Source organism: Amphiprion ocellaris, chromosome 16 (genome assembly GCF_022539595.1).
Source record: "Amphiprion ocellaris isolate individual 3 ecotype Okinawa chromosome 16, ASM2253959v1, whole genome shotgun sequence".
NCBI classification, from domain to species: Eukaryota; Metazoa; Chordata; class Actinopteri; family Pomacentridae; genus Amphiprion; species Amphiprion ocellaris.
In genome coordinates this window covers 8,167,543-8,179,081 of record NC_072781.1, presented here as the reverse complement: position 1 = coordinate 8,179,081, position 11,539 = coordinate 8,167,543, and the positions used below count along the sequence as shown (strand labels likewise).

General features: G+C 43.8%; 1 protein-coding gene across 2 annotated transcripts; it reads left to right on the top strand.

The window, feature by feature from the left end:
• Positions 1–313: 313 nt before the first annotated feature.
• ptena (phosphatase and tensin homolog A) lies at positions 314–10,929 on the top strand. Of its 2 annotated transcripts, XM_023299016.3 has the most exons (10): positions 314–1,070; positions 5,053–5,137; positions 5,254–5,298; positions 5,399–5,442; positions 5,662–5,900; positions 6,292–6,433; positions 8,073–8,141; positions 8,723–8,889; positions 9,623–9,898; positions 10,076–10,929. In XM_023299016.3, exons 1-10 carry the CDS (start codon positions 992–994, stop codon positions 10,259–10,261), a joined length of 1,332 nt encoding a protein of 443 aa, XP_023154784.1. In that variant the 5' UTR covers positions 314–991; the 3' UTR covers positions 10,262–10,929. The 2 variants fall into 2 exon arrangements, with proteins under 2 accessions (XP_023154784.1, XP_023154785.1); XM_023299017.3 differs by lacking the exon at positions 8,073–8,141.
• The last annotated feature ends 610 nt before the right edge of the window (positions 10,930–11,539 follow it).

Below are 11,539 nucleotides of genomic sequence, written 5' to 3'. Positions count from 1 at the left end.
ACTTCCCTAATTACAGGCACACGTGATCACTTTGACAGAAGGGAGCGTCGCATGCGGACACACGTTATCCTTCCGCCAGAGGCACGAAATAACTCGACTGTTACGCTTTTAAGAGTCAAAACAATCACATATGTAAGTAGCTGGTTGTCATGTCCGGATGTTACATGTTGAAATTTTATTGGATAATTCTGCATTTGTCGGTTTTAATTAAGCCGCGGGACTACAGCGCGAAGGCGGAGGGATATTTGTTCTAAAATCCCAGCCTGCTCTACCTTCTTTTTTTCCTTCGGTGGAGGCCATGATGGGAGCCTGAGAGTTCAGCTGGAGAGAGGAACGAGAAAAGAAGATGATTCCCCGGGACGGAACTGTCAAACCAGCCTTTGCAGATTTCTGATCTTTGTGTAGTCTATATACAGTTAAGGTGGAGCCTGTCACTTTTTTTCAGATGTGTTCTTGGCAATCAGTCGATGACAATGTTGAATCGTTAGGAGGCTTTTGGATCGAAAAAGGAGGTAGCATTAGCTATTGTTGCTAGCTAGCTGCGCTAGCTAGCTAGTTAGCTAGCGAGCTAGCTACGTCTTAGTGACTGGATACGGGTTTTGAGAACCGGTGAGTTCTCTGTCCTCTTGCTGTCAATCGCGGCAGCTGCCATTGAGCCATCAGCTTGGACCGTGTCTGGCATCTAAAGGTTTTTCTGAGGACAACTGCATGTATTTTACTCGGGGCAGTTTGCAAAACGAATTGCAGGATTGGGAAAGTCGGGCCTGCACGGAGGAGCAGAGCAAGGCCCGTCTTTATGATCCAGAGGAAGCCTTTCTAATCCTACCGACAGCCACTGCAAGCTCTGCGGGCTAGCACGTCTCTACGAGGACCTGCAAAATTCAACGACCGAGAGCAGACCCACAGACTGCGACATACACGACCAGACAGCCAATACTAGATAAACCTGTTTTCACCATTTACCCCATATAGACTCCTGTCACCTGCTACAATGGCTGCGATTATAAAAGAAATGGTCAGCCGGAACAAAAGGAGATACCAAGAGGATGGTTTTGACCTGGACTTAACATGTATCCTTCTCTGTGTTCAATGTTTCCACAGCATTCTAGACATTGATTACTACCGTGTAATAGTTGCATTGATCAGGTGAACTGGAACCAGAAATGTCAGTGGAGTAACGTGAGGTAGTTAGCTTCTCTGCTACTTAAGTTAGCTGACTGGCTAGTTGGTCAGACAGCGCAGCTTTGCTGTCACCCAGCATGTTTGAAAGATGGTGGATCTGTCAAAGCAGCACGCATAAATGTCACAGTCATATTAAAGCTGGAAACCCCCGTTCAGCTGGACATTGGTGTGTGTCTTTAGGCATTTTACTTGCATACCAGTCGCCCAGCGGTGCACTGGCTTGAGGTTGTCAAATTGTTAGTGGAATCTAGTCAGTATTTTTTCTAATCGTTTGGCGCTTGTAAGCAGATAGATGGTGTTTTGTAGTCATCTTAGAATTTTTTTTTTTTTTTTGTGGTTTTTGCTCATACATGTCTATACTAGAATATATGTAGCTTCAATATAAGGTGGGTATCTGATTTATTCTGACATAATTGTGCAAATAGCTGAAAAGAGTAGCATCCCTGATGTAAGCTCACCTGTGTCCATTATGAGTGAATGTCCATTGATGGATAGCAAGAAATCTTTGAGAAGTTGAAATAAGGTTTTTCTTTTCCATCTATATAGATGCTGTCATTTTTACATTTAAGAAATGCCATTTCAGGCTTCTCTGCAGGACTCATTTCATGTATTATCACAGATAATAGTTGAAGACCTGGTTACCTGGTGCATCGTTGCTGGTACTAAAGTTGACACACTGATTTGGCTGGCGATAAACTAGATAAGCTACTGATGTGGTTGATCATGGCCGACTAAATGCAAAGTTTAATGTGTGACATTGCTGGGAGTAGTTCTTGGTTAGAGTTAGGGTTTGTGTGTGCTTTGTGGCTTTATGTCTGGATGTCAACCTGCCTTTTTGGCTTTTTGAGTCCTGAGTTGAATATTTCTGGTTTTAGAATTAAATCAAGCAGTCAGTGAAATGATGAGCCAATTTTGATAGTTTCTTTAAGGAAAAACTCACTGCTGCAGGCTGCTTAAATGTGAAAATTTGCTGGTTTCTCAGTTTAATGGGAAGGTAAATGTTTTGGGGGTTTTTTGTAGTTTTTTGAACTGTTGGTGATTCAAAAGAGATTTGAGGATGTCGGCTTGGGCTTCAGAGAAATTGTGACCAAAATCTTTATGTCAGATTAGTAATCAAGCAATGTAAAACATAATGGGATATATTAATTGGTAATGAAAATGATTGTAAGACTTATCTTTTTCCATACAGTTTGTGGAGATGCTCAAGTATTTCTAATCTTAATTTGCTCCTGTTACCATTGGTACTGTGTTGCAGCCTTGCTGACTAGGGTTTTTTTCCTTTGTAAAGCTAGGTGCTAGGTGCCTTGATTTAACACTGTCACTATAGATAGAAACCTACTGAACTGATTTTATTCAGAACTGTTAGCTATGATGTATGTGTGAGTGCAGATGCTGAAAAGTGTGCATCGCAGTATTTGATCAGATGCTTCTCACCTGGCATTGTAAAGTGGTAAATCTAGTGTCATATCTGTCGCTGGCAGGACTTTTTGCGGTGTACCTCTACAGCTGTGCAGGTGTGAAGGGGGCACACAACTCAGAAGTGGCATCTGTGTTTGGCTTGAAGTCTCCTCTTGTTCAAATGTGGGCTTTTTCAAACTAGCCCTTTTATCATTTTTGGCATGGTGTCTAAAAACAATATGGGCTCTCTGCAGTTATGTAATGCAGTATCACAGTTCTGGGAATTGCCCTTAAAATAGAGTTGCCAGTGATCTTGTATCAGAGTTGCTGTCTGAGTTCTCTCTCTCTCTCTCTCTCTCTCTCTCTCTCTCTCTCTCTCTCTCTCTCTCTCTCTCTCTCTCTCTCTCTCTCTCTCTCTCTCTCTCAACCCACCACCTCTTCTTTGCTCTTTTTCTTTACTACTCCCACTCTAATTCTCCCTCCCTCTGCTTGCCCCCTTTCCTCTGCTCTCCTCCTTTCCTGTCCTCCCCACCTCCTCCTCACTCAGCGCTTGCCGGTTCCCACTCTCCCTTTCCCCCCTCTCTCTCTCTTTCTCTTGCTCTCAGTTGTGGATTTGGCGTATGCATAGAGCTGAGGCAGGGCTGGCTTTAAAGAAAAAGGCGTGCCTAAAACAGCGCTTTTTTTTTTTTTTCCCTCCTACTTGGAGCTTCCGTCAGGGGTCCCGCATATGCATTTCCTCCCAGCTGCAGAGACCAAGCCCCCGGTGCCCTGGGCTGAGGCTCTCCTGGGAGCTTTGGAGCTTTTTAAAAACACTTAGAATAGTCTGACTGGGATCACTTTGCCTGTAGGTCCAAGGGTTGGTGTAGCCCATTAAAAAGCATAGAAAACCTGTATTTGGCTCCTAATTGGGTCTTTGAGGCATTAATGGATGGGATTATGGCACAGTATACACAGATAGGCTACTGTGTTGGGCTTCAGGGAAGTAGCTTGGCTGTATGCAAACAATACCATAGATTTCCTATTGGGTTTGTTGAATTCGTGCGTCAAAGCCTGGCATGAGCTGCATAAAGTTGCATTAGAGCACTTATTGAATTCCTCTTATGGGAATTTGTTGAAGATGGCCTTTTCTTTATTCGAAACTTTGTTTTACGTGGCTCACAGTTAACCTCGGCTGCTTGTTCTGGATTCCGACATTTTTCTGCACTTGCGGGTCTTCTTATTGAACAATGAACTGTGTGTGCACGCCGAGCGTAGCATGGAAAAAAAGGTTGTCCATGCACAGGTACTTGCATTCGTGCACACTTGCAAAGTTGAGGTTTGCGGGGAGGCTGCCAACCGCACTTTTTCCCCAGAGCCGTCAGGCGCGCGTGTCAAATTTTTCTGACCAGTTAGAAAGTGATTTGACTCTGAAAAATACGGTCTGCTCGAAATGAAACAGACACATCCAATTAAAAAAAATATTCAGCTTTTCTAATTCTGACACTATGTCACAGGAAGTGTAAGAAAAGGTTGCCCTTTAGTCAGTGGTTGAAGTGTGAAATCCCACAGCTTATGGCGACAAGCAGACTTCAGTTACAGGTAGGCGTTGCAACCGAGCCTCGAAGACATGCATGCCAACTGAATTATTCTTTTCGTTGCAACGTGTCACTGATGTGTGCCTTTTAAGATTGTATGTACGCTACCATATAATCGGCCGCGACATTTTCCATCACTGACCTGTGCTGAAATGTGGAGCCCCATTCAGTGGTGTCAGACAAGGTGTTGCACGAGGAAGGTGGTGCAAAACTTGTGCTGGAATCTGCTATGTGCAAGTTCATAAAATGCCACTTTGCATTGGTGTCTTGTACATTGCTGTATGTTTTAGAAACACATGTAAATCCCAACACAAAGCATTTTTGTCGGGTCAAAGTTTTTTATTTTTTTCCAACCTGTGTGACTTCATGTTGCCCGCATTCAATCTCGCAGATATTCAAATTCGTCCGGCTGAGCTCAAAAGAGAGATAAGCCGAACATTTGCGATCATCCAAATATAACTATGGACTCTAAAAATACATGCAGGTCAGGGAGCGGAGACTCTCCTCGTGCACCCACATGTGGGCCCGGCTGAAGCGGGAGCGCTGTTACTCCTGTCCTCGCTGCCTGCTTCTCACTGTCAAGGCCATCTGTCACAGCGTACAAACACACACAGACACACACTCACACGCTGACCGGCACCCCCCCTCTACGCTCCTATCTATCCATAACTACAGTGACACAATCGTATCGACATTCCCTGGAACTTTTTTTTTTTTAAGCTCCGCCGTTCATCTCTGCATTTTTGTATTTGTGCTGTAACGGCAAATTCTTATAGGGAGCGACCGCTTTAAAATCACTTAAGGTTTGCTGTTGAAAGCAGAGGAAGACCTACTTCTCTAGTTTTTAAAGATGTGGCTCGATAACGGTGTACATTTCCTTGACCCTCGGCCTGTCCAGATATCTACCCAAACATCATTGCTATGGGCTTTCCAGCAGAGAGACTCGAAGGCGTGTACAGAAACAATATAGACGATGTAGTACGGTAAGTGACGCCTCTGCTTTTGCTCTGTCATCACCGAAAAGGGATATTTGTGTTTATTCATTATCATTATCTAATAATAACATCCTCTAACTGCTTATTTTCTCTCCTGCAAACAGGTTTTTGGATTCAAAGCATAAAAACCATTACAAAATCTACAACCTGTAAGTGTTCTGCAAAGCTATTTGTGTCCGAACCGGTCTTTGTTTACTTCCAAACTTCCTCTGCGCGATTGCTAACTGGAGTTTGTTCTTCCCATTTCAGCTGCGCAGAAAGACACTACGATGCTGCCAAATTTAACTGCAGAGGTAGGCAGCTTTATATCTTCAATAAATGCTCCCTCGCTTAAAAAAAAACAAAACATTGACCTAAAAAGCTTGATGACACACAAGGTCAATAAAATCTCACAAAATGTTCGCTGTGTCTTCCTCCCCATCCGTGTTCCTATCCACTTTTCTCTCCCCACCTCCTCCCCTCCTCTTCTCTTATTACAACTATGCGTGGGTCTGAATCCCGTCACGCATCAGTTGCACAGTACCCCTTCGAAGACCACAACCCTCCTCAGCTGGAGCTAATTAAGCCGTTTTGTGAAGACCTGGACCAGTGGCTCAGCGAGGATGACAATCACGTGGCGGCCATCCACTGTAAAGCCGGGAAGGGCCGCACCGGAGTCATGATCTGCGCTTATCTACTCCATCGCGGCAAATTCCTGGAGGCCCAAGAAGCACTTGACTTTTACGGTGAAGTCAGGACAAGGGACAAGAAGGTAAGATGTGGAAAAGAAAAGCCTCGTCACAACGGATTTTGTTACTTCAGATAAATCGTTGCAGACTGCTGGTTATTTTCTCATTTAATTGCATGTTGCAGCATTCATTGCTTGTCCAAATTAAAAGATATTAGACATTAAAATGATGTAAAAACACAAGAGTTTTGTGTTTTGGCTCTAGTTTCAAAATAACTGAGCACATGTAGTAAAGATTTGTACTTTCACGGCCCTGTTTTACATCAGAACTACTGTCACGCAGGGTGCAAATGCTGCCGGTGTCCTGTTTTAATGAATGATTGTTAAATTACCGCTCTGCAAGTCGGGGCTCGGGTGTTGCCAATGTCACCAAACGCGCCCCCCAAATGTCTAACTGTTGTCACTTGTCTTGCAGGGAGTAACGATCCCGAGCCAGCGCCGCTACGTCTACTACTACAGCTACCTACTGAAGAACCAGCTAGAGTACAAGCCGGTGGCGCTCCTCTTCCACAAAATGGTGTTCGAGACTCTCCCTATGTTCAGCGGGGGCACCTGCAGTGAGTCACGCTCATGTTCAACTTCAGCTCCAAACTAGGGCGTAGGCATGCATGCCGCTGTTCAAACGGAATGAGAGCCTTGGATGTGTGGTGCACTGTAGGGCTCACCCACGCTACAGTTTAGCACCGTAGAACAGAGCAGGTCATCCGCGGTAGAGTTGAGTCGTCCTGTGCACGGTTTTCAAAGCTGAATCAAGAGTAGCTGAATTCGCTCCTGTATTTTTGGACCTTTGACAAACAAGGGCAGCTTCGTATTGATTAAGTCCTCTTGTTGCTACGTACAACAAGGCCAACATATTCTCTGCCGTCGTAGGGGAAAAAAGCCTGTTGAATCACATCCCTACTGGATGTCTTAATGGAAATTTCAAATGTTATTAAGATCACAGGATGTAGTTTCTCGCTGAAGAGAATGAAATCAGACCTTCTGAGAATTTCCTCAGAAGGAGAGACTTTATAGGAGTCAGATTTTGTGTGGTTTCTTTTCATTTTCGGTGTACGGCATTCAAAGGAGTTACAATATGCACGGGTTTAATCAATGAAGAGAGTCGCACCAGGGAAGTAAACTACTCACATTGGACAGTACAGTAGAAGGAAGAGTTCTACCTAACCAGGAAGTCACTCGAAGTCAATAGAACAATTAAAACATCTCGGTCGCTAATTTATTTTTACAGTAGTACAGCACCCAGGTCCCTGTCGTTAGTTTCAGTTGCTCAATCATGAGTATTTACATATCACTGCATGTTTGCTCGGGGCTTGAGTGCTATGACTGTCTTGTAAAACGGTGTGTATGCAAACATTTGCACTTGTTGACCCCTGACGCAAAGCAGTTTGAAACCAAAACCGTGCCGATTTAGCTTAGCTTCCACGATACCTCGAGTATTTCTAAGCAGATAAAGGCACTTATTTTCATTATCCATAATTTCATGTTTCAGCTGTTTATATTGTTGTATATAGAAATCGGTTTTTAGTGCTTAATAATGCTCTGTTATCACCTCAGGAGTTAAAAAAAAAAAGTCAGATAGTTGTGTTTATCTGCTCTAATGTGTCTGAGTCACACAATGTTGTGTTCTCCTTGTACCTGAATTTGTCGGTTAGAGAAAACACCTCTTCTTCCTTAACGTCTGTGGCTTCTTCACTTCTAACACCTGACTGTGCTGAACAGCCCTGACTGTATTGATCCTTCTCTTTCCTGCTAACTTGCCCTTTAAAAAAAGGCCCTATTCTGAGTTTGACGTCTTCATACATGCACACACACATCACTGTCACGGAGGAACAACCAGTTCAATAATTCTGTGACAGATAACTCATCATCACACACTTCTGTTTGTTAAATTCACCAAAGGAAAACTGATGTTTTGTGGTCGTTTGATATTTTTTTTCTCAGCAATCTCAAGTTCCCCCTTTGTTCCTTCCCCTTTGCGCATCACACAACACACACAAGGTTCCATGTCAAATGTTTAAGACGCACCGCCACTTTAAAGCCACGTGCTGTATGTTGTTTATAAAGAAAAGCTACGTAGATGCAATTATTTGTAAATATTTGTGTAGAGCTCTTGTGTTTGTGTCTTCTGCTGTGCTGTCAAGCCCCTGACAGGCCAGCCAGGCCCTGTTTGTGATAATCTCCTTCTTTCTCTCTAAGGGGACAGTACCGTTAAAAACAGGAGCGAGCCGACCCCTCAGGGCTTCAAGAAAGGGAATTGGCATTGGGGTAAATGAGCCTTTCATCCATTATTCTGATCATTATTATGATTTCACTCATTTGATTTTACGTGGCCCCAGAGATCCACCAGGCAGGAGTAGTTTGAGGTAGATGTGTTGACTTGCAGGATAGAAAAAGCTTAGAGGCATATGAAGTCATCTCCAACACCACCACCACCTCACCCTGGCAGGAAAAGGGTTGAAATGAATTTCTATGCAACATGTTGCGCTGTTCCAAGACCAAACCATGACTGTCTATCAGAATAGGGTCCTGTGTCTCTGGTTCTGGGTCTCTTTGGGTGTTACTTTCCCTTTTTCCTCTTTAATTTTAATATAATTTTTTGTCACTTCAATTTTTTTTTTTTTTGCACTTATTCAATCGGGGGAGGTGGTGGTGTGCTGCTGTGCTTTTTCTTTTTTGTCAAACTCATGTAATAACACTGGTATCCTGTCTCCTGATTCACTCCCTGCTCCTCTGTCACTCACTCTCCTCCTCTGCTTTCTGTCTCTCCTCCCTTTACAAATCTCTTTTTTTTTTTTTTTTTTACAATCTCGCCCCTCATCGCTGTGCGACATCGACACTTTTTCCAGATCCCCAGTTTGTTGTGTACCAGCTGAAAGTCAAGATCCACACGTCGAACCCCGCTCACACGCGGCGCGAGGACAAGCACATGTTTTTCGAATTCCCCCAGCCGCTGCCAGTTTGCGGAGACATCAAAGTGGAGTTCTTCCATAAACAGAATAAGATGATGAAGAAGGTTAGTGGTGTGTTTGTGTGTGTACGCTCAGGAATCTTTCACATTTCTAATCGGTCATGAGGAGCTTATTTCAGCTGTTGCATGTCTTGATGTCTTCTAGGTCAAAGAACAATAAGTAGGGATTGTGTGCCAACTTTTTTTTATTGCCACAAATCCCATGAATAAACCAAAAATCTAGTTTTTTTGTTTTGCCAAAGCGTGATACTCTCTTGCTCCTCTGTGTAGCAGACCAGTTGTGTACAAAAACTATTAAAAACATCAATTAGCCACACCGTTAGCATGCTCCGTCAGTACCACAAGCAGGGCACTGTAGTATATTTTGAGCTCATCCCTCATTCACTGTCCTGCTGTCATAAATACTCTAAGACTCCAACAAATGCACTATTTACTCCTGTTTGAGTAAAGTTTGCTAAAAACTACAGCAGCTAAAGGCTCAGTATTATTTTTAAATAGAACTCAGTCGCTTTGAAAGATTCACATCTTCAGTAGAAACAAATGGGCTCGGGGCTGAGGGCACAGACGGGGGCTGAAAATACTAAGACTGACTAATGTATGGTTGGTTTTTCATTGGATTTGTTGACAATAACAAAAAAGAATGGCTTCAACTTCAGCCAGCAGGCCTGAGCCCATGGAGGAATTTAATCAAAAAACCCCAGAGAGTTTCTTTGGATACTCCATTTTGCCCAAACTCTCATTATTTCATTCACCTTTGTTGTCTCCTCTGCCCCGCCAGGACAAAATGTTCCACTTCTGGGTGAACACCTTCTTCATCCCTGGACCAGAGGAGGGCGGGGACAAGATGGAGAATGGGGCGGTGAACAATGCAGAGAGCCAGCAGGGGGGACCAGGACCGGGCCAGGGCCAGCCGCAGAGCGCCGAGTGCAGGGACAGCTGCAGGGAAAGCGGCAGGGAAAGCGACAGGGACTACCTCATCCTGACGCTCACGAAGAATGACTTGGACAAGGCCAACAAAGACAAAGCTAACCGCTACTTCTCGCCAAACTTCAAGGTAAGCAGTGACAACAGCTATTGAGCTCTAGATCCAAATGAGATATTATTATATTACACAAAAGGTTACTGCTTTGCTCTTTGTTTTTAATCATCTTTGGCATAATCCAAATACCAAAGATGATTCTTGTTTCTGATTCTCATTACATGCACTGAAAATAGTTGTCTTTATTTCCAGGTGAAGTTGTATTTTACGAAAACCGTGGAGGAGCCTTCGAATTCTGAGGCTAGCACTTCAACATCCGTCACCCCGGACGTTAGCGACAATGAGCCAGACCATTATCGATACTCTGACACCACTGACTCTGATCCGGAAAATGAACCTTTTGATGAAGAGCAGCACACGCAAATCACAAAAGTGTGAACTCTTTTTAAACAGGAAAAGAAGAAATTATACACGAAAAAAGGAGAAAACTTGAATATAAACTCAAAAGAAGAACCTTTGTCCCTTCCCTCCCCCAGACGGCAATAGAATATCATCATGTCAAATGCCAATTTTAGGGAAAAAAAGATAAATATCCTGACCAATATATTGTTTTTATTTCTTTTTTTCTTTGGCACGGCCATGTACCATGTGCAAGGTATTGACACTGTTGCCCCATGGGAAAAGGTGCTGTAGCTATAAAAATGTGTTTATATATATATACATACATATATGTATATACATATATACATGCATATATAAACAAACTTTTTTGTGTCAAAGACAATGGAAAGAGTACCACAATCAGGAGACGGGAGTTGAAGTGTGGGAGAAGTTAGAATGATATACTAGGACTATGCTGCTCCTTCTCCTGTCTAAACCAAGGCCAGTGCTGCAGTCACTTTGTTTCACTCCCTCTCTTCTCCTCTTCCCCTCTTATCCTCTCATCTTTTACTCTCCCCACCCTCCATCCTATCCTACTTCCTATATTCCTTTACTGTGAATGCTTCTTGTGCTCTTTGCAGGCTGTCTCACGTGACTTTTGGCCTTTGTGCAGTGCAAACTGCATGCGGGCAGTGGGTTGGGGGTGGGCGGGGTTATGAAGAGGCTGTGATGATGTCTAAAGCATTGCCATCGCCCATCGCCGTGGGAGGAGAGTGATCGCGAGATGCTGTGAGATCGCGAGATTCAGTGAGAGTGACGTAATTCAACATGGCGGCTCCCAGCTGCTAGATGAGAAGTAAACAAATCGCCGCTATCTCGACGTATTTGTATGAAAAATAAATAAATAAATAAAACAACAACCTAACTAAATAGCCTGCTCAAGATCGGAAACGGTAGTGCTCACAGTGGAGGACCTTGAGAACTTTATTGACGACTACTTCGTCCGGTGCACGATGGAAGACGCCAACCCGAGCAAGAGGAAGAAGGCAGACTCCTCGACGGACACACAAGACTTGGAGGTCACGGATATCCAGGTAAGTGTTCTCGAGTCAATTAATAAGAAGCTCGATATCCTTAGCTTGCTTCACCAGGAGATAAAAGACCTGAAAGCAAGCCTGGAGTTCACCCACCAGCAGATCGAGGATCTGCAGAGGGACAACACCGAACTCCGGTCCACGCTGACAGCGGTCACTTCAGAGGTGTGTACACTTAAAAAAGAAAACAAAACCCTGAGGGAGACCGTCCTGGACATCCAGTCGAGGAGCATGCGGGACA

What these genes read in the sequence shown, in the direction of transcription:
- ptena (XM_023299016.3), top strand. Translation starts at nt 992, where the DNA reads ATGGCTGCGATTATAAAAGAAATGGTCAGCCGGAACAAAAGGAGATAC. An exon ending in TGCCAAATTTAACTGCAGAG is followed by an intron (nt 5,443 to 5,661) that starts GTAGGCAGCTTT and finishes GTCACGCATCAG; the next exon opens with TTGCACAGTACCCCTTCGAA. An exon ending in ACTTCTCGCCAAACTTCAAG is followed by an intron (nt 9,899 to 10,075) that starts GTAAGCAGTGAC and finishes CTTTATTTCCAG; the next exon opens with GTGAAGTTGTATTTTACGAA.